This window comes from Oncorhynchus nerka, linkage group LG18 (assembly GCF_034236695.1).
Source record: "Oncorhynchus nerka isolate Pitt River linkage group LG18, Oner_Uvic_2.0, whole genome shotgun sequence".
In the NCBI taxonomy this organism is placed as follows: domain Eukaryota; kingdom Metazoa; phylum Chordata; class Actinopteri; order Salmoniformes; family Salmonidae; genus Oncorhynchus; species Oncorhynchus nerka.
In genome coordinates, this window is record NC_088413.1 from 48,273,862 (window position 1) to 48,297,425 (window position 23,564).

General features: G+C 39.8%; 1 protein-coding gene across 1 annotated transcript; it reads left to right on the forward strand.

Annotated features, from left to right (window-relative positions):
* The first annotated feature begins 3,611 nt into the window (after positions 1–3,611).
* On the forward strand, positions 3,612–23,483 carry LOC115146007 (sorting nexin-6-like). The gene is made up of 14 exons (XM_029687744.2): positions 3,612–3,680; positions 3,835–3,885; positions 11,661–11,765; positions 12,418–12,528; positions 12,820–12,941; positions 13,153–13,276; positions 19,186–19,281; positions 19,827–19,932; positions 20,813–20,888; positions 21,006–21,045; positions 21,258–21,344; positions 21,523–21,682; positions 22,037–22,122; positions 22,388–23,483. The coding sequence occupies exons 1-14, from the start codon at positions 3,675–3,677 to the stop codon at positions 22,439–22,441; spliced, it is 1,224 nt and encodes a 407-aa protein (XP_029543604.1). The 5' UTR covers positions 3,612–3,674; the 3' UTR covers positions 22,442–23,483.
* The last annotated feature ends 81 nt before the right edge of the window (positions 23,484–23,564 follow it).

Here is a 23,564-nt window from a genome sequence, read left to right on the forward strand (position 1 = left end):
CTTGCTCTCCACAAGATTCTCCATGCTAACAAGATGAGCACAGCCAGCCAGCGCATGTAGCTTGTCATTCAGAGTTATCATCATATGATACAGTCATACATCATTATAGTCAAACAACATCAGGGATGTAATGATGAAAGGGCCTACAGTATCTAGGTGTGTGGATCAAATCAAAGTGCATTTGTCACCTGCAAAGGATCTTGCAGGTGTAAACAGTACAGTGACATGCTTACTTGCAAGCTCTCCTTAACAGTGCAGTACATGTGTACAATCTAAATGACAAATATCAAAGTCAGATGACAAAATCTAAATATGACCAAGTAATAAAAAGTAGTAATAATAATAATATAAAACTAGTTGTGGAGATCAAACTGTTATGAAGCAACAATTAGTGTTGTCACAGTTCTGCACTATGTCAAAACATATTTCTCAATTTGAAATGGCAAAATAAAACAAGCCATGTTGATGCTGTGATTAAGTTACACTCAAGTCTAGAATTGATTTAATATATTACATTGGGGTTGTTTTGTATAATTGCATCGCATCACAGAAAGTTAAAGGGTCAATCAGCACTTGAAACAATAACAAAGCGTTTCCCCGCCACTGTTTAAGTAAAAAGCTGAGGGACGGGGCGGGAGAAATGTAATCACTCTCAAATTCATAGAGCTATGGATGCAAGGACTAACCATCCATGATATACATATTATAGTTTAATATTTTTTTTAAGGCTAAACAGTGTTTGTTTACATTAACTTTATTTTGAACGATTGGAGTAAAACAAGCTCATACTTTGGACTCAGATGGAATACGACAGTTAAACTAAGCTGATGAGGCATTTAGAAGTTATTTTCTTTAAGAATCAATGGATGTAGAAACTGCTGATTGCCCCTTTAATATAATGAATATTTAAAATATTACTTTTAAGGTAAGAAAGAAAAAATATTTTTGTAGTTTATTACATGTTAATACCATGGCGTCACCAAACCATTTGCACACAGACTGTTGATCAAAGATTATTATAATTGTGTGAGTTTAGTGCCGTCTAGTGTTCGTTATATATAAACCAGGCTTTATGTATTTAAATCCAATTGTAAACAGCACACAGACCAAAGATCATACCACAACGATATACGAGGAGTTTTTGTATTTATTAATTAAGGATTCCCATCAATCATCCTTGAGTCCAAACAAATAAGGCAAAAATGTAATAAAACTACATTATTTTACCTTTTACCTGCAGAAGCAGGCACGTAAATATTCATTCAAACAGCACTTTCGGGACTTTTGCCAGCAGCTCTTCGTTGTGCGTCAAGCATTGCGCTGTTTATGACTTCAAGCCTATCAACTCCCGAGATGAGGCTGGTGTAACCGAAGTGAAATGGCTAGCTAGTTAGCGCACGCTAATAGCGTTTCAAACGTCACCCGCTCTGAGCCTTCTAGTAGTTGTTCCCCTTGCTCTGCATGGGTAACCTGCTTCGATGGTGGCTGTTGTCGTTGTGTTGCTGGTTCGATCCCAGGGAGGAGCGAGGAGAGGGACGGAAGCTATACTGTTACACTGGCAATACTAAAGTGCCTATAAGAACATCCAATAGTCAAAGGTTAATGAAATACAAATTTTATAGAGGGAAATAGTCCTATAATAAATACAACCTAAAACTTCCTACCTGGGAATATTGAAGACTCATGTTAAAAGGAACCACCAGCTTTCATATGTTCTCATGTTCTGAGCAAGGAACTGCAACGTTAGCTTTCTTACATTGCACATATTGCACTATTACTTTCTTCTCCAAAACTTTGTTTTTGCTTTATTTAAACCAAATTTGAACATGTTTCATTATTTATTTGAGGCTAAATTGATTTTATTGATGTATTATATTAAGTTAAAATAAGTGTTCATTCAGTATTGTTATTGTCATTATTACAAATAAATCGGCCAATTAATAGGTATCGGCTTTTTTGGTCCTCCAATAATCGGTATCGGAGTTTAAAAATCATAATCGGTAGACCTCTATTTCATTCCTGTGCTGTTCGTAAATACATTTACATTTAAGTCATTTAGCAGACGCTCTTATCCAGAGCGACTTACAAATTGGTGCGTTCAGGTTGACTGATAACCTGAACCAGGTTGCAGGCACCGATTATAGTTTGAAGCTTTTTCTTGAGTGAACAGCTTGATGAAAGCCAATCAATATTTTGGTCACCCACAAATATACCTTGCTCTTGATATCAGATACCTTATGAAGCATTTCACACATATTATCCAGATACTGATTGTTAGTCTATAGCAACTTCCCACAAGAATAGGCTTTAGGTGAGGCAGTTGAACCTGTAGCCATATTACTTCAACAGCATTTGGTATGAGATACTCTATGACTCTGAATATAAACAGAAACACTTCCTCCATTGGCATTCCTGTCTCTTCTAGATATGGTATAACCATGTACTGCTACCAGTGTATCATCAAAGGTATTATATAAGTGCGTTTCAGAGATAGTCAGTATATGAATGTTGGATTGAAAGAGGCATTCAAGGGAATTCGAGGAACATAAATTAGGTTACTTACATTGACTGCTGACACCCCTGGGACAATGTACATTTGCAGCAGCACTACGACAACTCAGCGACACAATGGTAGGGACTATCTGAGCAGGGCTTGGGTCACGGATAATTCATTGTCTCAACGCGGCCTTCAAGTGTGTGGACAGGGTCCAGTACAAGCCTCTTTCCCCCTACGCTTAAGACAGAGTATAGCTCTTTGATTCTGTTTTCCCCCTTCCCACACCCAGCTTCTTCTATAACAAACACAACAGAACTGATATAATTTGGGGTCAGCTGTTCTGGACTGTCAGATTGATGTTTCTAACCAACACACATTGTTCAGTTCATATTCTGCGGGGTGGTAGGTAGAGAGGTAGATCAGTAGCCAGAAGATTTATGTCTATTCAATTCTATTTTTACAAAATACAGTACAGTATATTAGGTCAATTGATATATATGAGCTATGGTAATGTACCATACTGACGAAAGACTACAATAAGGAATACCTAGGATAGGATAAAGTAATCCTTCTCACCCCCCTTAAAAGATTTAGATGCACTATTGTAAAGTGGCTGTTCCACTGGATGTCTTAAGGTGAACGCACCAATTTGTAAGTCGCTCTGGATAAGAGCGTCTGCTAAATGACTTAAATGTAAATGTAATAAACCCTCTTAATACACCTGACGACCTGGTTGAATGGAGGAGAATTAGGGAAAAAGTAATGCAATTCAAATAATTATGGAAAGCCTTTTGCTGTTGATTCTTAATCAATGGGCTCATCTAGATCACATGATACCTTACCTACAGATTCAGAGAGTTAACCAAGGTCACAAACTGGTGGTTTGTGCTGCAAATGCAAATCTAATCCCCAAAGGACAAATAACCCACTTCGATGGATCTATCCATGAAGGGTATAGACAATGTTTAAACCTTTTTAATAGTTTTGTGAATGTGTTGGGATGAAATTGTGAGAGTAAAAATATTTGGAAGAGCCTAGTAGTACTAGTGAAGTGACTACTCTTGGCCCCACTTGAAAGTTTGAATTGAAAGCTCCTCCACACTATTTACTGACTTTGGCTCCACCTTCTCAGATCCCACGGTCACACGACTTCCTCACTATTCCACCCGCAGCAGCCATGATGGTAGGTGTTATACACAATTTACTCTAGCTAGCTAGCGCACCTCATTGTTTTATATGTGCAATCAGCTGACACATTCATCAATAAACGATGATTTGCCCATTGAAAGTTAATGTAGCTAATGCATGTCCTGTGACGCCGTATTTTGTTTACCTAGCAAGAAGGGCTGGACGATGGTCCCGATTTCCTCTCCGAGGAGGACAGAGGAGTAAGTTTTTTTTTCTTTGATTTAAAATACAAAAAATATTTATTTTATTTGTATTTTGATCTTAACAGTTCGATCAGCTATTTATATTATTTGTATTCTGCAGTAATTCCTTATTGCACGATTTGATCAGCTGTTAGACAAGTGAAAGCCGTGGCTAACAGACGTCAAATTTGTTGATTAGCTAGCTACTGTTAGCTAAGCTAGCCAGCTTGACCACATCAGGAGTCAGTTGACTTCCTACTAGCTGGCCAGCTAGCTGGCAACTGTTACAATCCATTAGCTAGCTAACTAACGTTAGTTACCGTTTGTTAACAATGAACATAAGCTTATTTTAACTGCTCACTGTATGAATAACTATATTGCCATTGCTAACTAGTAACAGACCCATATACCTATGCACATTTATTAGATTTCTGTTATTGTTTTGCAGGCTAGCTTGCTAGCTAAGCTAGGAAGTGCATAGCCCAATAATGTAAAGTTACTCATACTTTGTTAGTGTCACACCTTATGTTATTTTCAAAGGTAGACCGGCTCTGGCAGCCAAAACAGCTAAAAACTCCATCTAAACGTGAATCGATTATCAATTGCGATACGGTTCTAGAAACATAAAGCCCTTTACTTTCATATCACATCAAACCCTAACCAAAACATATTGCCGTTTTGAAAGTGCAGTCAACTGTGGTATTTTGGATGCACTAATTGAAGCATAGTGCCGTTATACTGACTGCAATCTTTTCCATAATGGTATTTTCACACATGCAAAATCTACACTAACTGTGTACACTGTTTTAGCCGGCTTTATCACAGTTGCAGCCGACAGTATTTTTCAGCTACAACAAGTTTCTGGCGGCCTTCTTCCGTTTCACACAGGTGTTCGGAGCATGCTAGATAGCTAACTAGAAGAGGTGGTCGCCTGCTCCCGCTTGTCTTTCCTTAAACATGCGCTGTAACATGGAGATATGGCCGTGTGGGAACACTAATCCCAACCCTATTAAAGGTGTGTAGTAATTGAACTTTTCGTTTATTTTTTTTAAATGATTAGTTCTTGCTGATATGAAAGATATGTTTCCAAAACCATACCGCAAGCGATACGTGTTCATGTTTAGAGCATGCCTCGGGGGCTCTTAACAAAAGTCCCCGGGAAGAAGATACCTTCATCCATAGGCACTAAAGGTAGTTAGCATCTATGAATGGGTTAGGACGTGCACAGCTTCTGAGTTGGCTAGTAAGCCAATACATAGTCTGATTAATCATGCTGTAATACACAATTAATTTGTATACAGCTCGACACTAATGCCTAGAAAATCATGTAAATGTTCCTTATAAGCCAGAATGTTGAATAAAATCACATTGAAACTTACCGGTTGTCTGTGCGGTTTGTCCTTCAGCTGCTCAAAAGTTAAGACGAATAAACTATTGTGTACCCAACTCCGTAGAGAGCCGGTAGGTATATGGTTTGGTTTGGCACGGAGGTAAAGTTCGTTTTATTGGATATTCGGTTTTCTCTCGTCAATAGCTATTGCCCCAAGCGTGCCATGACATGAACATTTTTTGTTCTTAACCAGGGGAGGATGAAGAACAAGCGATACCTTTTTTTAAGGTAAGATTGAAATCCAATTCATATACAGTGCCTTCGAAAAGTATTCAGACCCCTGGACTTTTTCCACTTTTTGTTACGTTATAGGCTTATTCTAAAAATGTATTGAATTGTTTTCCCCCTCATCAATCTACACACAATACCCCATAATGAAAAAACAATAATAGTTAAAAAAAAAATGTTTGAACATTTATTACAAATGCAAAACTGAAATATCACATTTACATACAGTACCAGTCAAAAGTTTGAACACACCTACTCATTGAGTTTTTCTTTATTTTTACTATTTTCTACATTGTAGAATAACAGTGAAGATATCAAAACTATGAAATAACACATGGAATCATGTAGTAACCAAAAAAGTGTTAAACAAATCAAAATAGATTTTTATTTGAGTTTCTTCAAAGTAGCCAACCTTTGCCTCTGACAGCTTTGCACACTCTTGGTATTCTCTCAACTAGCTTCATGAGGTAGTCACCTGGAATGCATTTCAATTACAAGGTGTGCCTTAATGCGTTTGAGCCAACCAGTTGTGTTGTAACAAGGTAAGTGTGGTATACAGAAGGTATATTTGGTAAATGACCAAGTCTATATTATGGCAAGAACAGCTCAAAAAAGCAAAGAGAAACGACAGTCCATCATTACTTTAAGACATGAAGGTCAGTCAACTGGCTTTCATGAGGACCGCCACAGGAAAGGAAGACCCAGAGTTACCTCTGCTGCAGAGGATAAGTTCATTATCATTCTGCGGCGATACGCCATCCCATCAAGGTTTGCGCTTAGTGGGACTAGCATTAGTTTCTCAACAGGACAATAACCCAACACACCTCCAGGCTGTGTAAGGGCTATTTGACCAAGAAGGACAGTGATGGAGTGCTGCATCAAGTGACCTGGCCTCCACAATCACCTGACCTCAACCAAATTGAGATGGTTTGGGATGTGTTGGACCGCAGAGTAAAGGAAAAGCAGCCAACAAGTGCTCAGCATATGTGGGATCTCAAGCATTCCAGGTGAAGTTGGTTGAGAGAATGCCAAGAGTGTACAAAGCTGTCATCAAGGCAAAGGGTGGCTACTTTGAAGATTCTAAAATATAAATATATTTTCATTTAACACATTTTGGTTACTACATGATTCTATGTGTTATTTCATAGTTTTGATGTCTTCACTATTATTCTACAATGTAAAAATAAAGAAAAACCCTTGAATGAGTAGGTGTGTCAACTTTTGACTGGTACTGGAAGTATTCCGTACTTTGTTGAAGCACCTTTGGTAGCTATTTGTATTATTGGTATTCTGCAGTAATTCCTTATTGCATGATCTGATCAGCTGTTAGACAGGTGACATCCGTGGCTAACAACAGACGTCAATTTTTTTTGAATAGCTAGCTACCGTTAGCTACAAATACAAAACGAAATACTAATTTACATAAGTATTCAGACCCTTTGCTCAGTACTTTGTTGAAGCACCTTTGGCAGCGATTTACAGCATCGAGTCTTCTTGGGTATGACGCTACAAGCTCAGCACACCTGTATTTGGGGAGTTTCTCCCATTCATCTCTACAGATCCTCACAAGCTCTGTCATGTTGGATTGGGAGGGTTGCTGCACAGCTATTTTCAGGTCTCTCCATAGATGTTAGATCGGGTTCAAGTCCGGGCTCTGGCTGGGCCACTCAAGGACATCCAGAGACTTGTCCCGAAGCAACTCCTGTGTTGTCTTGGCTTTGTGCGTAGGGTTGTTGTCCTGCTGGAAGGTGAACCTTCGCCCTAGTCTGAGAACCTGCTCCAGAGTGCTCAGGACCCCCTGTACTTTGCTCCGTTCATCTTTGCCTCGATCCTGACTAGTCTCCCAGTCCCTGCCGCTGAAAAACATCCACACAGCATGATGCTGCCACCACCATGCTTCACTGTAGGGATTGTGCCAGGTTTCGTCCAGACGTGACACTTGGCATTCTGGCCGAAGAGGGCAATCTTGGTTTCATCAGATCAGAGAATCTTGTTTTTCATGGCCTGAGAGTCTTTGTTTCTTTTGGCAAACTCCAAGCGGGCTGTCATGTGCCTTTTACTGAGGAGTGGCTTCCGTCTGGCCACTCTACCATAAAGGCCTGATTGGTGGAGTGGTGCGGAGATGGTTGTCCTTCTGAAAGTGTCTCCCATCTCCACAGAGTAACTCTAGAGCTCTGTCAGAGTGACCATCAGTTTCTTGGTCACATCCCTGACCAAGGCCCTTCTCCTCCGATTGCTCATTTTGGCCAGGCGGCCAGCTCTAGGAAGAGTCTTAGTGGTTCCAAACTTCTTTAATTTAAGAATGATGGAGGCCACTGTGTTTTTCGGGAACTTCAATGCTGCAGAAATTTTTTGGTACCCTTCCCCAGATCTGTGCCTCGACACAATCCTGTCTCGGACCTCTACGAACAATTCCTTTTACCTCATGGCTTGCTTTTTGCTCTGACATGCACTGTCAACTGTAGGACCTTATATAAACAGATGTGGGCCTTTCCAAATCATGTCCAATTAATTGAATTTACCACAGGTGGACTCCAATCAAGTTGTAGAAACATCTCAAGGATGATCAATGGAAACAGGACACCTGGACTCAATTCACAGTCTCACAGCAAAGGGTCTGATACTTGTGTAAATAAGCTATTTCTGTTTTTAATACATTTGCTAAAATTCCTAAAAAACTGTTTTCACTTTGTCATTATGGGGTATTGTGTGTAGATTGCTGAGGAAAATGGCATATTTAATCCATTTTAGAATAAGGCTTTAACTTAACAAAATGTGGAAAAAGTCAAGGGGTCTGTCTTGGAGTCTACAAATCATTAAGAACACCTTATTCATATGGAAGAACAGCCTCAAGTTGTCAGGGCATGGACTCTACAAGGTGTCAAAAGTGTTAAACAGGGATGCTGGCCCATGTTGACTCCAGTGCTTTCCACAGTTGTCAAGTTGGCTGGATGACCTTTGAGTGGTGGTCCATTCTTGATACACACAGGAATCTGTTGAGTGTGAGAAACCCAGCAGCGTTACATTTCTTGACACAAACCAGTGCATCTGGCACCTACCACCATAACCCGTTCAAAGGCACTTAAATATTTTCTTGCCCATTCACCCTCTAAATGGCACACATACACAATCCATGTCTCAAGGCTTAAAAATCCTTCTTTAACCTGTCTCCTCGCCTTCATCTACACTGATTTAAGTGGATTTAACAAGTGACATCAATAAGGGATCATAGCTTTCACCTGGATTCGCCTGGTCAGTCTATGTCATGGAAAGAGTAGGTGTTCATAATGTTTTCTACACTCAGTGCATATTTATATTGTCATGGCTTGCTTGGTTCAATAGCTATTGACAAGAGGAGACCGAATATCCAATATAAATTGTCATTTCCATCTAAACAAAAGTGATCTCCAACATGTTAAGTTAATAGGAGGATGTCAAATGAAAGTCAAGAGACTATATTTTTGAGATATTAAGATATATAAATCTGTAAAACATTTTCCATCCTAAAAATTAGGAATAAGCAAAGGCTTTGATTTCTGGTCAAACAGATTGGAAAGGGTCTTAGAAAACGTCTAACAGAAAGTCTTAACTTTAACATGATTGTGTTTTTAATATCGTTTAAGACCCCTGCCTACTAATATGAACACTTATATTTCGTTTTGGATAATTACTTTTCTTAATGTACACTACCGTTCAATAGTTTGGGGTCACTTAGAAATGTCCTTGTTTTTGAAAGAAAATTAAAACACGGTGAAGAGTTGACTCCAGGTTGCTGGCCTTCTAGGCAGAGTTCCTCTGTCCAGTGTCTGTTATTTTGCCCATCTTTAATCTTTTCTTTTTATTGGCCAGTCTGAGATATGGCTTTTTCTTTGCAACTCACTTTGCGGGTACTATTTAATGAAGCTGCAAGTTGAGTACTTGTGAGGCGTCTGTTTCTCAAACTAGACACTCTAATGGACTTGTCCTCTTGCTCAGTTGTGCACCGGGACCTCCCACTCCTCTTTCTATTCTGGTTAGAGCCAGTTTGCGCTGTTCTGTAAAGGGAGTAGTACACAGCGTTGTACGAGATCTTCAGCAATTTCTTGCATGGAATAGCCTTCATTTCTCAGAACAGGAATAGACTGACTAGGTTCAGAAGAAAGTTATTTGTTCCTGGCCATTTTGAGCCTGTAATCGAACCCACAAATGCTGATGCTCCAGATACTCAACTTTTCTAAAGAAGGCCAGTTTTATTGCTTCTTTAACCAGGACAACAGTTTTCAGCTGTGCTAACATAATTGCAAAAGGGTTTTCTAATGATCAATTAGCCTTTTAAAATGATAAACTTGGATTAGCTAACACAATGTGCCATTAGAACACAGGAGTGATGGTTGCTGATAATGGGCCTCTGTACGCCTATGTAGATATTCTGTGAAAAATCTGCCGTTTCCAGCTACAAGTCATTTACAACATTAACAATGTCTACACTGTATTTCTGATCAATTTGATGTTGTTTTAATGGACAAAAAATGTGTTTTTCTTTAAAAAACAAGGACATTTCTAAGCGACCCCAAACCTTTGAACAGTAGTGTAAGACAAATTGCCTTCTTCTTTGTAATTCCGTTACCAAAACCCACATCTTTAAGATATTTTCTCATTTCTCTTCCTCATGAGGGAGGATAATGAAAGTTCACAGAAATAACAATTCAAGTTAGATCTACCAATTTAGTGTTTTTACTGATATCACGTTTGATCATGAATTATTAAGTGATTTAAACAGAACGGAATTGCTGCAATTGAATTGGCTACAATGGAAAAATAATTGCTGCTGTCCTCCCTTCCACTGGCATCCTGTTATGTTCAGCACATAAGTTTTTTCTTTCATTCTCTTTCCGTAATCTGGTGGTCAAAGAAGGACAGTGAAAACATTCTGGACAACCCCTCCCTCTCTCGTTAATGTCACCTCTCCCTGCTCCAACTGCACCTACCACCAACCCTCTTTCCATCTACTGTAACAGGTATCCTGACCCACTGAGCACCGACCAACACCGTACGTCCATGGATTATTATTTCAGATTTGGTCTGGTCCGGACCAACCAAATATGGTCTTGTTTAGAGGCGGAGCTCATTACAATAATAGTCCCATGTGTAGAATAATACCAAAATATGCATAAGAAAGATATTGCATATTTCTACCTTTTACAGTGCATTTGGAAAGTATTCAGATCCCTTGATCTTTTTCACATTTAGTTACGTTACAGCCTTATTCTAAAATGGATTCAATCGTTTTTTTACCTCACTAGTCTACACACAATACCCCATAATGACAAAGCAAAAACAGGTTTTTTGAAATATCACATTTACATAAGTATTCAGACCCTTTACTCAGTACTTTGTAAAATCACCTTTGACAGCGATTACAGCCTCGAGTCTTCTTGGGTATGAGCTTGGCACACCTGTATTTGGGGAGCTTCTCCCATTCTTCTCTGCAGATCGTCTCAAGCTCTGTCAGGTTGTATGGGGAGCATTGCTGCACAGCTATTTTCAGGTCTCTCCAGAGACATTAAATCGGGTTCAAGTCTGGGCTCTGGCTGGGCCACTCAAGGACATTGAGACTTGTCCCGAAGCCACTCCTGCGTTGTTTTGGCTGTGTGCTTAGGGTCGTTGTCCTGTTGGAAGGTGAACCTTCGCCCTGCTCTGGAGCAGGATTTCATCAAGGATCTTTCCCTCTGTAATCTTGACCTTGACTAATCTCCCAGTCCCTGCCTCTGAAAAACATCTCCACAGCATGATGCTGCCGCCACCATGCTTCACTATAGGGATGGTATTGGCCAGGTGATGAGCGTTGCCTGGTTTCATTTGGCATTCTGAACCATATACCTACAGGCTCTCTCTAAAGTTGTGTAAACAATACTTTCCTGTGGATATTCTGTCTAAAATGTTGAGCAGCGATCTACACACAAGGCGCACAGACAACCCGTAGAGTAAGTTTATTTAACATTCTGGCTTGTAAGGAATATTTGCATGATTTTGCAGGCATTCGTGTCAGGCTGTATATACCAAATAATTTTGTTTTACAGCCTGATTAATCAAACTAGCCAAGATGTTATTTGACAGAGCCAGCTATTGGGGAATGGTGATTTTGTCATTTGTTCATCACTAAATACAATACAATATCTGTTACAATATTTTGCAGCCTAGGGCAGTCAATGTTGACCTCCAAACTGATGCAACACTTCAAGTGGACATTTCTGATGCGTTGAGTGAGCGGGACAAGGTTAAGTTTACTGTCCATACTAAGGTAAGAGAGTTTAGCTACCTGTCTATTTATTCCTGTTTGCCCTGGCACTTGGCAAATGAAAGGCCAATCATGTGCATTTTTATGGCTGTATGAATCGAGACTCATGTCACATGACTTGCAATTATGTTCCTCCTCAGCAGTCATCTTATCTCCACATTCATGTTGTCTTCTGAAAATAAGTGTGTATGCAAAATCAGCTTTGTTGATTTCATGGAACGGAACGCAAATGAAGATCTAAGGTTAAGAAACTGCATGATGGCATTCCACTCCACTTCATTTTCTATGCAGAGAGAATTCAAATAGTCATTCATTTCCTGTCACTATCAAAGTGTAACCTCATGTCATGGGTTTATTTGTTTTTACGGCTGCTTTTATAATGTTTCAAGGACTCTTGTGAAGGAAGGAATTCATTAATGATTCAAAGGGTTTAGTCACTGTCTTTAGATGATCGTTGTGATCATCATTGTGTCCAGATCATCTAAGTTTTTTCCCATTTAAAAAAATAAATAAATTGAGCTGCACATTCTAATTGGCAGAAAGATATTTTCTGAAGAGCCATAGAGAAATGCTCTATTCTGTATTTGGCTCTGTTTTTCAGTATAATGTGTTCTATGATTGACGTCTGATTCCTATTATTTTGTTTACCTTCCAGAGCACTCTTCCTAACTTCAAGCAGAATGAGTTTTCAGTGGTGAGGCAGCATGAGGAGTTCATCTGGCTCCATGACTCTTTCGTGGAGAATGAGGAGTATGCAGGCTACATTGTAAGTACTGAGCCCCATCCAGGGTACTCTGCCCCCCCCAAATGGCACCCTATTACCTATATAGTGCACTACTTTTGACAAGTTGTGCACTATATGGGAATAGGGTGCGATTTGGGAGATTGCTGTTTTGGCTTTTAGGATTGGCTTATAAACTTCAGGGTTTTAGAAAACAAATGATTCATTGTCATTTCCCTTTCTCATTAAAACTGTCTGGTGTCATGGAGTAATGAACTTAGCTTGATGTTCATTTCCAAGAAACTGCTGATTTAACTGTGATTTGTTGAATTGTAGATTCCCCCTGCCCCACCAAGACCTGACTTCGATGCCTCTAGAGAGAAGTTACAGAAACTGGGGGAAGGTGAAGGTTCCATGACCAAGGAAGAGTTCACCAAAATGAAACAGGAACTTGAAGCGTGAGTTCATGTTCATTAGGTCACATAAAACAAAAAGTTAGGATAGTACAACCTCATTTCATGCTCTCTGTGTTTTATAACCTTCCGTGCCTACTTGACACGACCCACGTTGCTCGTACATTGTTTTTGTGTTTCAGTATAGTGGTTTGGTTGGGATACTTGGATGCACTGAATGCCATTGGTTCATATCTTGGCTATATCTGTGTTTCAGCGAATACTTGGCTATCTTCAAGAAGACCGTGGCGATGCATGAAGTGTTTCTTTGCCGTGTGGCTGCCCATCCTGTCTTAAGGAAAGACATGAACTTCCATGTCTTTTTAGAGTACAACCAAGACGTAAGTGGGGTTGAGATTACCAATTTAGGATTTAGATTTCCAGTCAGGTCCAAAAGTATTGTCTCCCTTGATAAAGATGAGTCAAAAAGACTGTTTAAAATAAATAATACAAATACTGAGCTATATTGTATGCTCCAATGTTTTTGAAATTATGTTATTTTAAACTAATACAATTCAAATTCAATTGTATTTGTCACATGAGCCGAATACAACCTTAATGTGAAATGAGTTTAGAAAATATTTACTTAATAAATAAAGTACATTTTTAAAATAAAAAGTAACACAATAAAATAACAATAACGAGGCTATATACAGGGGGTACCGGTCCCGAGTCAATGTGCTGGGGTAAGGTGACTATGCATAGATAATAAACAGCACGTAGCAGCAGTGTAAAACAAGGGGTGGGGGGGGTGTCAATGTAAATAGTCCGGTGGCCATTTCATTAATTGTTCAGCAGTCTTATGGCTTGGGGGTAGAAGCTGTTAAGAAGCTGTTTGGACCTAGACTTGGAGCTTCGGTACCGCTTACCATGCAGTAGCAGAGAGAACTATGACTTGGGTGACTGGACAATTTTTCTGGCCTTCCTCTGACACCGCCTAGTATATAGGTCCTGGATGACAGGAAGCTTGGCCCCAGTGATGTACTGGGCCGTACGCCCTACCATGTGTAGCGCCTTACGGTCGGATGCCGAGCAGTTGCCATACCAGGTGGTGATGCAACTGGTCAGGATGCTCTTGATGGTGCAGATGTAGAACTTTTTAAGGATCTGGGGACCTATGCCAAATCTTTTCAGTCTCCTGAGGGGGAAATGGTGTTGCCGTGCCCACTTCACAACTGTCTTGGTGTGTTTGGACCATGATAGTTTGTTGGTGATGTGGACACCAAGGAACTCGAAGCTCCCGACCCGCTCCACTACAGCCTTGTCGATGTTAATGGGGGCCTGTTCAGCCCTCCTTTTCCTCTAGTCCACAATTAGCTCCTTTGGCTTGCTCACCACACTGTCAGGTGTCTGACCTCCCTATAGGCTGTCTTATCGTTGTCGGTGATTGTTGTGTGGTGAGCTGTTGTGTTGTCAGCAAACTTACTGATGGTATTGGAGTCGTGCTTGGCCACGCAGTCGTGTTTGAACAGGATGGGACAAAGCACGCACCCCTAAGGGGCCCCAGTGTTGAGGATCAGCGTGGCAGATGTGTTGTTGCCTACCCTTACCACCTAGGGGCAGCCTGTCAGGAAGTCCAGGATCCAGTTTCAGAGGGAGGTGTTTTGTCCCAGGATCCTTAGCTTAGTGATGAACCTTGTGGGCACTATGGTGTTGAATGTTGAGCTGTAGTCAATAAAAGCATTCTCACATACAGTACCAGTCTAAAGTTTGGACACATCTACTCATTCAAGTTTTTTTTCCTACATTGTAGAATAATAGAGAAGACATCAAAACTATGAAATAACACATGGAATCATGTAGTAACAAAAAAAGTGTTAAACAAATCAAAATATATTTTATATTTGAGATTCTTCAAAGCAGGCACCCTTTGCCTTGATGACAGCTTTGCACACTTGGCATTCTCTCAACCAGCTTCACCTGGAATGTTTTTCCAATCGTCTTGAAGGAGTTTCGATGTCTTCACTATTATTCTACAATGTAAAAAAAAATAAGAAAACCCTAGAATGAGTAGGCGTGTCCAAACTTTTGGCTGGTACTGTAGGTGTTCCTTTTGTCCAGGTGGGAAAGGGCAGTGTGGAGTTCGATTGAGATTGCGTCATCTATGGATCTGTTGGGGTGGTATGTGCGTGGGTCTAGAGTTTCCTGGATGAGGGTGTTGATGACCAGCCTTTCAAAGCACTTCATGGCTACCGATGTGAGTGCTACGGGGCGGTTACCTTCACTTTCTTGGGCACAGTGACTATGGTGGTCTGCTTGAAACATGTAGGTATTACAGACTCGGCCAGGGATAGATTGAAAAGTTTGTCAGTGAAGACACTTGCCAGTTGGTCTGCGCATGCTCTGAGTACACATCCTAGTAATCCGTCTGGCCCCGCGGCCTTGTGATGGTTACCTGTTTTAAAGGTCTTGCTCACATCGGAGAGAGTGATCACACAGTAGTCTGGAACAGCTGGTGCTCATGCATGCTTCAGTGTTGCTTGCCTCGATGCGAACATAAAAGGCATTTAGCTCATCTGGTAGGCTCGCGTCACTGGGCAGCTCGCGGCTGGGTTTCCCTTTCTAGTCCATAATCGTTTGCCAGCCCTGTCACATCTGACAAGCATCAGAGCCCGTGTAATAGGATTCAATCTTAGTCCTGTATTGACGTTTTGCCTGTTTGAGGGCATAGCAGGATTTCTTAAAAGCATCCGGATTAGTGTTCCGCTGGATGTACGCACGGTCACTGTGGGGAAGACTTCATCGATGCACTTATTGATAAAGCTGGTGATTGAGGTGGTATACTCCTCAATGCCTTAGGATGAATCCCAGAACGTATTCCAGTCTGTGCTTGCAAAACAGTCCTGTAGTGTAGCATCCGCGTCATCTGACCACTTCTGTATTGAGCGGGTCACTGGTACTTCCTGCTTTAGTTTTTGCTTGTAAGCATGAATCAGGAGAATAGAATTATGGTCAGATTTGCCAAATGGAGGGAGAGCTTTGTATACGTGTGTGGAGTAAAGGTGGTCTAGAGTTTTTTTTTTTTTCTCTGATTGCACATGTGACATGCTGGTAGAAATGATGTAGAACGGATTAAAGTTTACCTGCATTGAAGTCCCCGGCCACTAGGAGCGCCGCTTCTGGATGAGCATTTTCTTGATTGCTTAAAGCCATACAGCTCATTGAGTTTGGTCTCAGTGCCAGCATCGGTTTGGTGTAAAAGGGATGGCTACAAATAATATAGGTGAAAACTCTCTTGGTAGATAGTGTGGTCTACAGTTTATCATGAGGTACACTACCTCAGGCGTGCAATACCTTGAGACTTCTTTAATATTAGACATCGCGCACCAGGTGTTATTGACAAATGGACATACACCTCCACCCCTTATATTACCAGACTTAGCTGTTCTGCCCTGCTGATGCACGGAAAACCCAGCCAGCTCTATATTATCAGTGTCGTCATTCATCCACGACTTGGTGAAACATATTCGTGTTTTTAATGTCCCATTGGTAGGATGATCTCGAACGGAGTTCCTCCAGTTTATTTTCCAGTGATTATATCCATACCAACTGCACAATATGGTGGTGGATCTTTTATTTTATGGGGCTATTTTGCTTCCACTGGTCATGGAGCGCTTTTTAAGGTCAACGACATCATCATTAATTCAAATCCAATTTTATTGGTCGCATACACATATTTAGCGGATGGTATTGCGGGTGTATCGAAATGCTTGTGTTCCTAGCTCCAACAGTGCAGTAGTATCTTAACAGTTCACAACAATACACACATCTAAAAGTAAAATAATGGAGTGGAATTTATAAATATTAGGACGGGCAATGTCGGAGTGGCATTGACTAAAATATAGTAGAATAGAATACAGTATATACAGTTGAAGTCGTAAGTTTACATACACTTAGGTTGGAGTCATTAAAACTCGTTGTTTCAACCACTCCACAAATGTCTTGTTAACTAACTATAGTTTTGGCAAGTCGGTTAGGACATCTATTTTGTGCATGACACAAGTAATTTTTCCAACAACTTGTTACAGACAGAACACTTCACTTATAATTTACTGTATCACAGTTCCAGTGGGTGAGAAGATTACATACACTAAGTTGACTGTGCCTTTAAACAGATTGGAAAATTCCAGAAAAATATGTAATGGCTTTAGAAGCTTCTGATCGGGTAATTGACATAATTTGAGTCAATTGAAGGTGTACCTGTGGATGTATTTCAAGGCCTACCTTCAAACTCAGTGTTTCTTTACTTGACATCATGGGAAAATCAAAAGAAATCAGCCAAGACCTCAGAAAAACAATTGTAGACCTCCACAAGTCTGGTTCATCCTTGGGAGCAATTTCCAAACACCTGAAGGTACCACGTTCATCTGTACAAACAATAGTACGCAAGTATAAACACCATGGGACCACGCAGCTGTCATACCGCTCAGGAAGGAGATGCGTTCTGTCTCCTAGAGATGAATGTGCTTGGGTGCGAAAAGTACAAATCAATCCCAGAACAACAGCAAAGGACCTTGTGAAGATGCTGGAGGAAACGGGTACAAAAGTATCTATATCCACAGTAAAACGAGTCCTATATCGGCATAACCTGAAAGGCCACTCGGCAAGGAAAAAGCCACTGCTCCAAAACCACCATTAAAAAAGACAGACTTCGGTTTGCAGCTGCACATGGGGACAAAGATTGCACTTTTTGGAGAAATGTCCTCTAGTCTGATGGAAAAAAAAATAGAACTGTTTGGCCATAATGACCATTGTTATGTTTGGAGGAAAAAGGGGGATGCTTGCAAGCTGAAGAACACCATCCCAACTGTGAAACACGGGGGTGGCAGCATCATGTTGTGGGGGTGCTTTGCTGCAGGAGGACTGGTGCACTTCACAAAATAGATGGCATCACGAAGACGGAAAATTATGTGGATATATTGAAGCAACATCTCAAGACATCAGTCAGGAACGTCGCAAATGGGTCTTCCAAATGGACAATGACCCAAGCATACTTCTAAAGTTGTGGCAACATGGCTTAAGGACAACGAAGTAAAGGTATTGGAGTGGCCATCACAAAGCCATGACCTCAATCCCATAGAAAATTTGTGGCAGAACTGAAAAAGCGTGTGTGAGCAAGGAAGCCTACAAACCTGACTCAGTTACACCAGCTCTGTCAGGAGGAATGGGCCAAAATTCACCCAACTTATTGTGGGAAGCTTGTGGAAGGCTACATGAAATGTTTGACCCAAGTTCAACAATTTAAAGGCAATGCTACCAAATACTAATTGAGTGTATGTAAACTTCTGACCCACTGGAAATGTGATGAAAGAAAAGGTTAAATAAATCTCTCTACTATTATTCTGACATTTCACATTCTTAAAATAAAGTGGTGATCCTAACTAACCTAAGACAGGGAATTTTTATTAGTATTAAATGTCAGAATTGTGAAACTGAGTTTAAATGTATTTGGCTAAGGTGTATGTAAACTTCCGACTTCAACTGTACATAAGAGATGAGTAAAGCAGTATGTAAACATTATTAAAGTGACTAGTGTTCTATTATTAAAGTGACCAGTGATTCCATGTCTATGTATATAGGGAAGCAGGACTCTAAGATGCAGGGTTGAGCAACCGGGTGGTAGCCGGCTAGTGATGGCTATTTAACAATCTGATGGCCTTGAAGATAGAAGCCGTTTGGAGAACACCCAGTACCAGGACATTTTAGCCAAAAATATGTCTGTCTCTGCTAGTAGGCAGAAAATGGATCTTCCAGCAAGCCAAAAACCCCAAACACACAGCAAAATTCACAAATCAACATTTTGCATTGTGTATCTGTCTCTGGACTTGAATCCCATTGAAAACATTGGTTTGAACTGAGGAGGGCAGTCCATACGCTCAGAAGAAGGATATCAAGGATCTGGAAAGATTCTGTATGGAGGAATGGTCTAAGTTACCTCCCAATATGTACTCTAATCTTACAACATTTTCGAAAAAGGCTCAGTGCCGTTATCCATGCAAGGGATTTAATACAGTCTTTTTTACTCATCTTTATGAAGGGTGCCAATCATTTTTAACCTGACTGTATTTTGGTGACGATTGTAGCTGTGGAAATGTTATTAGACAAGCTCTCTCTCTCGCTCTCTCGTTTCTTTTAACTTTAGATAACTCAAAAGGCTAGTCGAATGTGCCTGAAAACATATGCCATTTCCTTACCATGTCTTAGTTTTATCATTGTCAGTTTGTCCTTACTCGACCTCTTTTGTTCACAGCTGAGTGTCCGAGGCAAAAACAAGAGGGAGAAGATGGAAGATTTCTTCAAGAATGTGGTGAAGTCAGCAGACGGTGTGTTAGTGGCAGGGGTGAAGGTGAGTTGGGTTTGCTTTTCTGTGTAAACCATTCCCTCCACTCTTTTCTATGTAAACCATTCCCTCCACTCTTTTCTGTGTAAACCATTCCCTCCACTCTTTTCTATGTAAACCATTCCCTCCACTCTTTTCTATGTAAATCCATTCCCTCCACTCTTTTCTATGTAAATCCATTCCCTCCACTCTTTTCTGTGTAAACCATTCCCTCCACTCTTTTCTATGTAAACCATTCCCTCCACTCTTTTCTATGTAAACCATTCCCTCCACTCTTTTCTGTGTAAACCATTCCCTCCACTCTTTTCTATGTAAATCCATTCAGCCAAGTAAATGGGGATTGAACTTGCTTTGAGTTTTATATTTGAATGAAATCACAACATAAGTATTTTGCGACTTACGCATTGGTTGAAAAACATTGTTTAGCATCATGAATGGTGCTCACATTTTGAATAAATGCAGTTGTCAAAATCTGTATCTTCAGATTTGTATTTAGTCTTTAACAGTTAGTATGTGTATAAAGTTTGACAAAATTGTCTTTTGGATTTCAGGATGTAGATGATTTCTTTGAGCATGAGAAGACATTCCTTTTAGAGTACCATAATCGTGTCAAAGATGCCTCCTCCAAATCTGATAGAATGATCAGGTCTCACAAAAGTAAGTCTCCTCACGGTCTCATAATCTCCACGTGCTAGGTAAGCTTTCTGCTGTATAAATGGATTTGAATCAGTTATTGAGAATGAGATTGATTTGAGTAATTCCAATTGAAAGTATTGAAATGCCGTTTTTGCTGTGAACTGTTGGTGGGTCACTTTGGTATCACGTTTTAATGTTTGTGGAAATCAGCCTGTTTGTGCTTGTGGTGTGCGTTGTATTTTAAGTCTATTTTCTGTTTCATATTAATTCGCTGACAAATATGGAAATGGGTAAGTTGTTTCGTTATTTGTAGTTGGGTCAGTCGGTCTTAAAATGTTGGGGATGACAGCCGACTCAATTCTAAACTTTGTCATGTTCCTAAAAAATGTTTTGGCTGAGCACAATAACTTGTGAATTACCTGGGTTTTTTGTAGCCATATTTTTTGTCCACATTTTTATATCTTAGTAGGTAAGAGCCATGAGGTTCCCTTTTAGTCTTTTGAGAAAAAAAATGTTCTGCTAGTTTTTTCACACCTAAATCCTGCTTTGACAGCTTCAGGAAACAAATTCCCCTCAGAAATCTAGTCCTCTGTCATTCCCAAGAATCAGACAATACATCTGTCATGTCCGCAGCTTTGTGTAGGAACTACTATGTATGTATGTAACCTAATTTCCACAGCATTAAAAAATGATACTGTGTTTGAAAAGTGACTCCCTGCGTATTTGAAATTGTCCTGCTGCAGATGTTTTATCATTGTAGGTTATTTTCTGAAAGATGTTTGCTTGCATTTTATTGATATATTTTGTACATGATTGACCGACCATCTGTGTGTGTGTGAGTATGGGGGTTGAGCTGTTATTTGAAATGTAATGTGATCTAATGCGAGTTCCTCTGTTGAAGATGCTGCAGATGATATCAATAGAATCGCATCCACACTGTACACTTTAGGAACCCAGGACTCCACAGATGTGTGCAAGTATGCAAAGAGTTTCCCCTTTTCTCTCCATACATTGTCTGCTGCCAACAATCTACAATAACTCAAAAATATAATCTAGAAACTATAGTAACTCAAATGCAATTTACTGTTTTCCAGATTTTTCTTGAAAGTCTCTGAGCTGTTTGAGAAAACACGGGTACGAGGATTTCTCTTTACTATTGTGTTCTATGTATGACGCAATTTTGTCAATTTGTTGTGTACCAGCTATGAACACGGAAGCATAGGCTATGATCAATAACTATATACATTATAGCCAAAAACTAGACCTGTGGTGACCGGTGGTGATTGGTCACAATGTAGATCTTGTCTAAAGTTCACAAGTTTCTGCTGGTGTCCCTTCCTCTACAGAAAATAGAGGCTCGAGTGGCTGCAGATGAGGACCTGAAACTTGCCGACTTACTGAAGTATTATCTCAGGGAGTCACAAGCTGCTAAGGTACCTAACATGACCCTGCTTTTCTTAATCATCAATCAATTATGATCAGATACCCTGGTCAGTTAGATACCCTGGTCAGATACCCTGGTCAGTTATCAGAGGTATTCTCTGACCATTTTCATCAGACAGTGTTGTGGTGTTAGTATTAATGTGCTCTATGGAATCTGCTGTTCTTCAGGATCTATTGTATAGGCGAGGGAGGGCCCTGGTAGATTACGAGAATGCAAACAAAGCTCTGGACAAAGCCAGGGCAAAGAACAAAGATGTGCTTCAGGCAGAGACCAGCCAGCAGGTGTGCTGTCAGAAGTTTGAGAAAATCTCAGAGTCCGCAAAGCAAGGTACTTTATCCACTTTCTTTATATATATATTAATTTTTTTCCTGGCTAAATTATTGCTTGAGAAATTGCTCTTTGCTAAGAAGCTATTTTTGTTTATTTTTTACAATTTTAAATTTAAAACCATCACGGTAAGGTACTTAATTGTTACCCTGAAATGATTTGATATTGAGATAAAAACCGCTGCATTGGACCTTTTAGCAGTATTAATAATTCAAGGCATTTCATACTTTTCCAAAAAGTATCCCTCCCTGTTGAAAATTATATCAGACTCCCAAGTTTTGCATGTAAGAGAAGCTTAACCAGATTAGGGATGTAGAGGGGTGAACCTGATAATGTTCTGCAATTCCGGAATAGAGCTTCTAGACTTCAAGACGAGACGAGTAGCAGCCTTCAGAAAGAACTTGGTGGAACTTGCCGAACTGGAACTCAAACATGCTAAGGTCATTTTTTATTATACATGGTTGTCTATTAGCGATTCTATCAAGTCTGTATCACAACCAGCCGTGATTGGGAGTCCCATAGGGTGGCGCACAATTGGCCCAGTATCTTCCGGGTTTGGCCGGTGTAGGCCGTCATTTTAAATAAGAATTTGTTTTTAACTGACTTGCCTAGTTACATTTTTTTTAAATAAAATAATTAAGACTTCCAAAACTGATTTTTTTCCCCAGGTTTAGGCTAATCCTCTTTCTCGCTACTTCTCCACAGGGTAATTTACAATTATTGCAAAGCTGTGTCGGGGTCCTCAAAGGAGACACTTAGGTCTTTACTGAAGGTTCACTGTACAGAGCTTTCCCCGCTTTGGTCTGGTCTTCACTGAGAAGATGGAAGAGAGAGCATATCTGGGGTCCGTTTGTTTTCAGGATGTCTGTTCGTAGTCATCACCAGAGACACCGAACTCCACCCACAACCCCCCTAAAACGTGAGGAAGCCGCAGTGGAATACCTGCAATATCCACACAGCACAAGAACCTATAACTTTGGTAAATCACGTCAACTTTTTCATTGTTAACAGCAATCATATTTTCCATGGGAATCTTCTCTCAATCTATATCACGTCATGTCTGTCCAGATTGATGATTTGTTATTATTTTGCTTAGTGTAATCTTTGAGGCCAATAGTTTCAGTAAAACTTTTTTCTGTGATGCTGCTCAGTTACTTTTTCATTCATACTATTATTGAAGTGTATTGTCACTAAAAGCCTTGTACATGTTGTATTAGTTCTCACTGTACTGCTAATGATTGTTAAAATTTTTACTAATACTTTTGTTTTTCAGTAATTTCATAGTTATGTTCTATGTTCTTTTTTCCATTACAGACAAGTAATGCTTCAGTATGTTTGCCTTAATGTAGAGTAAGCCTATCAAGTATTGTTAAAAAATAAAAAATAAAAATAAAAATTAATACGTTTTTTGTTTTTCCCCATTTTTTTTTTTTTAAGTGCACTGTATATGAATGTTTTTTTCCTTCTGTGACCAAAGCTTCCATTTATTTAGATGGAGAAATGCTGAAACAAATGGTTGTACTGATAATGATGATTAAAATGATTGTGAAAATATTAATAATAAATTATACTGTTTACCTTAGAACCGTCCTGAACATATTTCATGAAATGTTTTGACTAGGCTATTTTTTGTCCATCTATCTAGTTGTAAACATTTTAAATTTTGTATCTTTTATGACTCCGAGAAACATGGAAGAAAAGCCAGGGGAAGCCAATGGAAAAGTACCTTCAATATCATATTAAACTCCATTTCGACTGTTCATATTAAGGTTGAATAAAAATACGATTGCCACTTTTTAAACTGCTTGTACTAGGTTGTTTCTTTCATCTTGAATGTGTGGATTATGTTGTGTAGATCAGTGTGGGGGGGATCTACATTTCA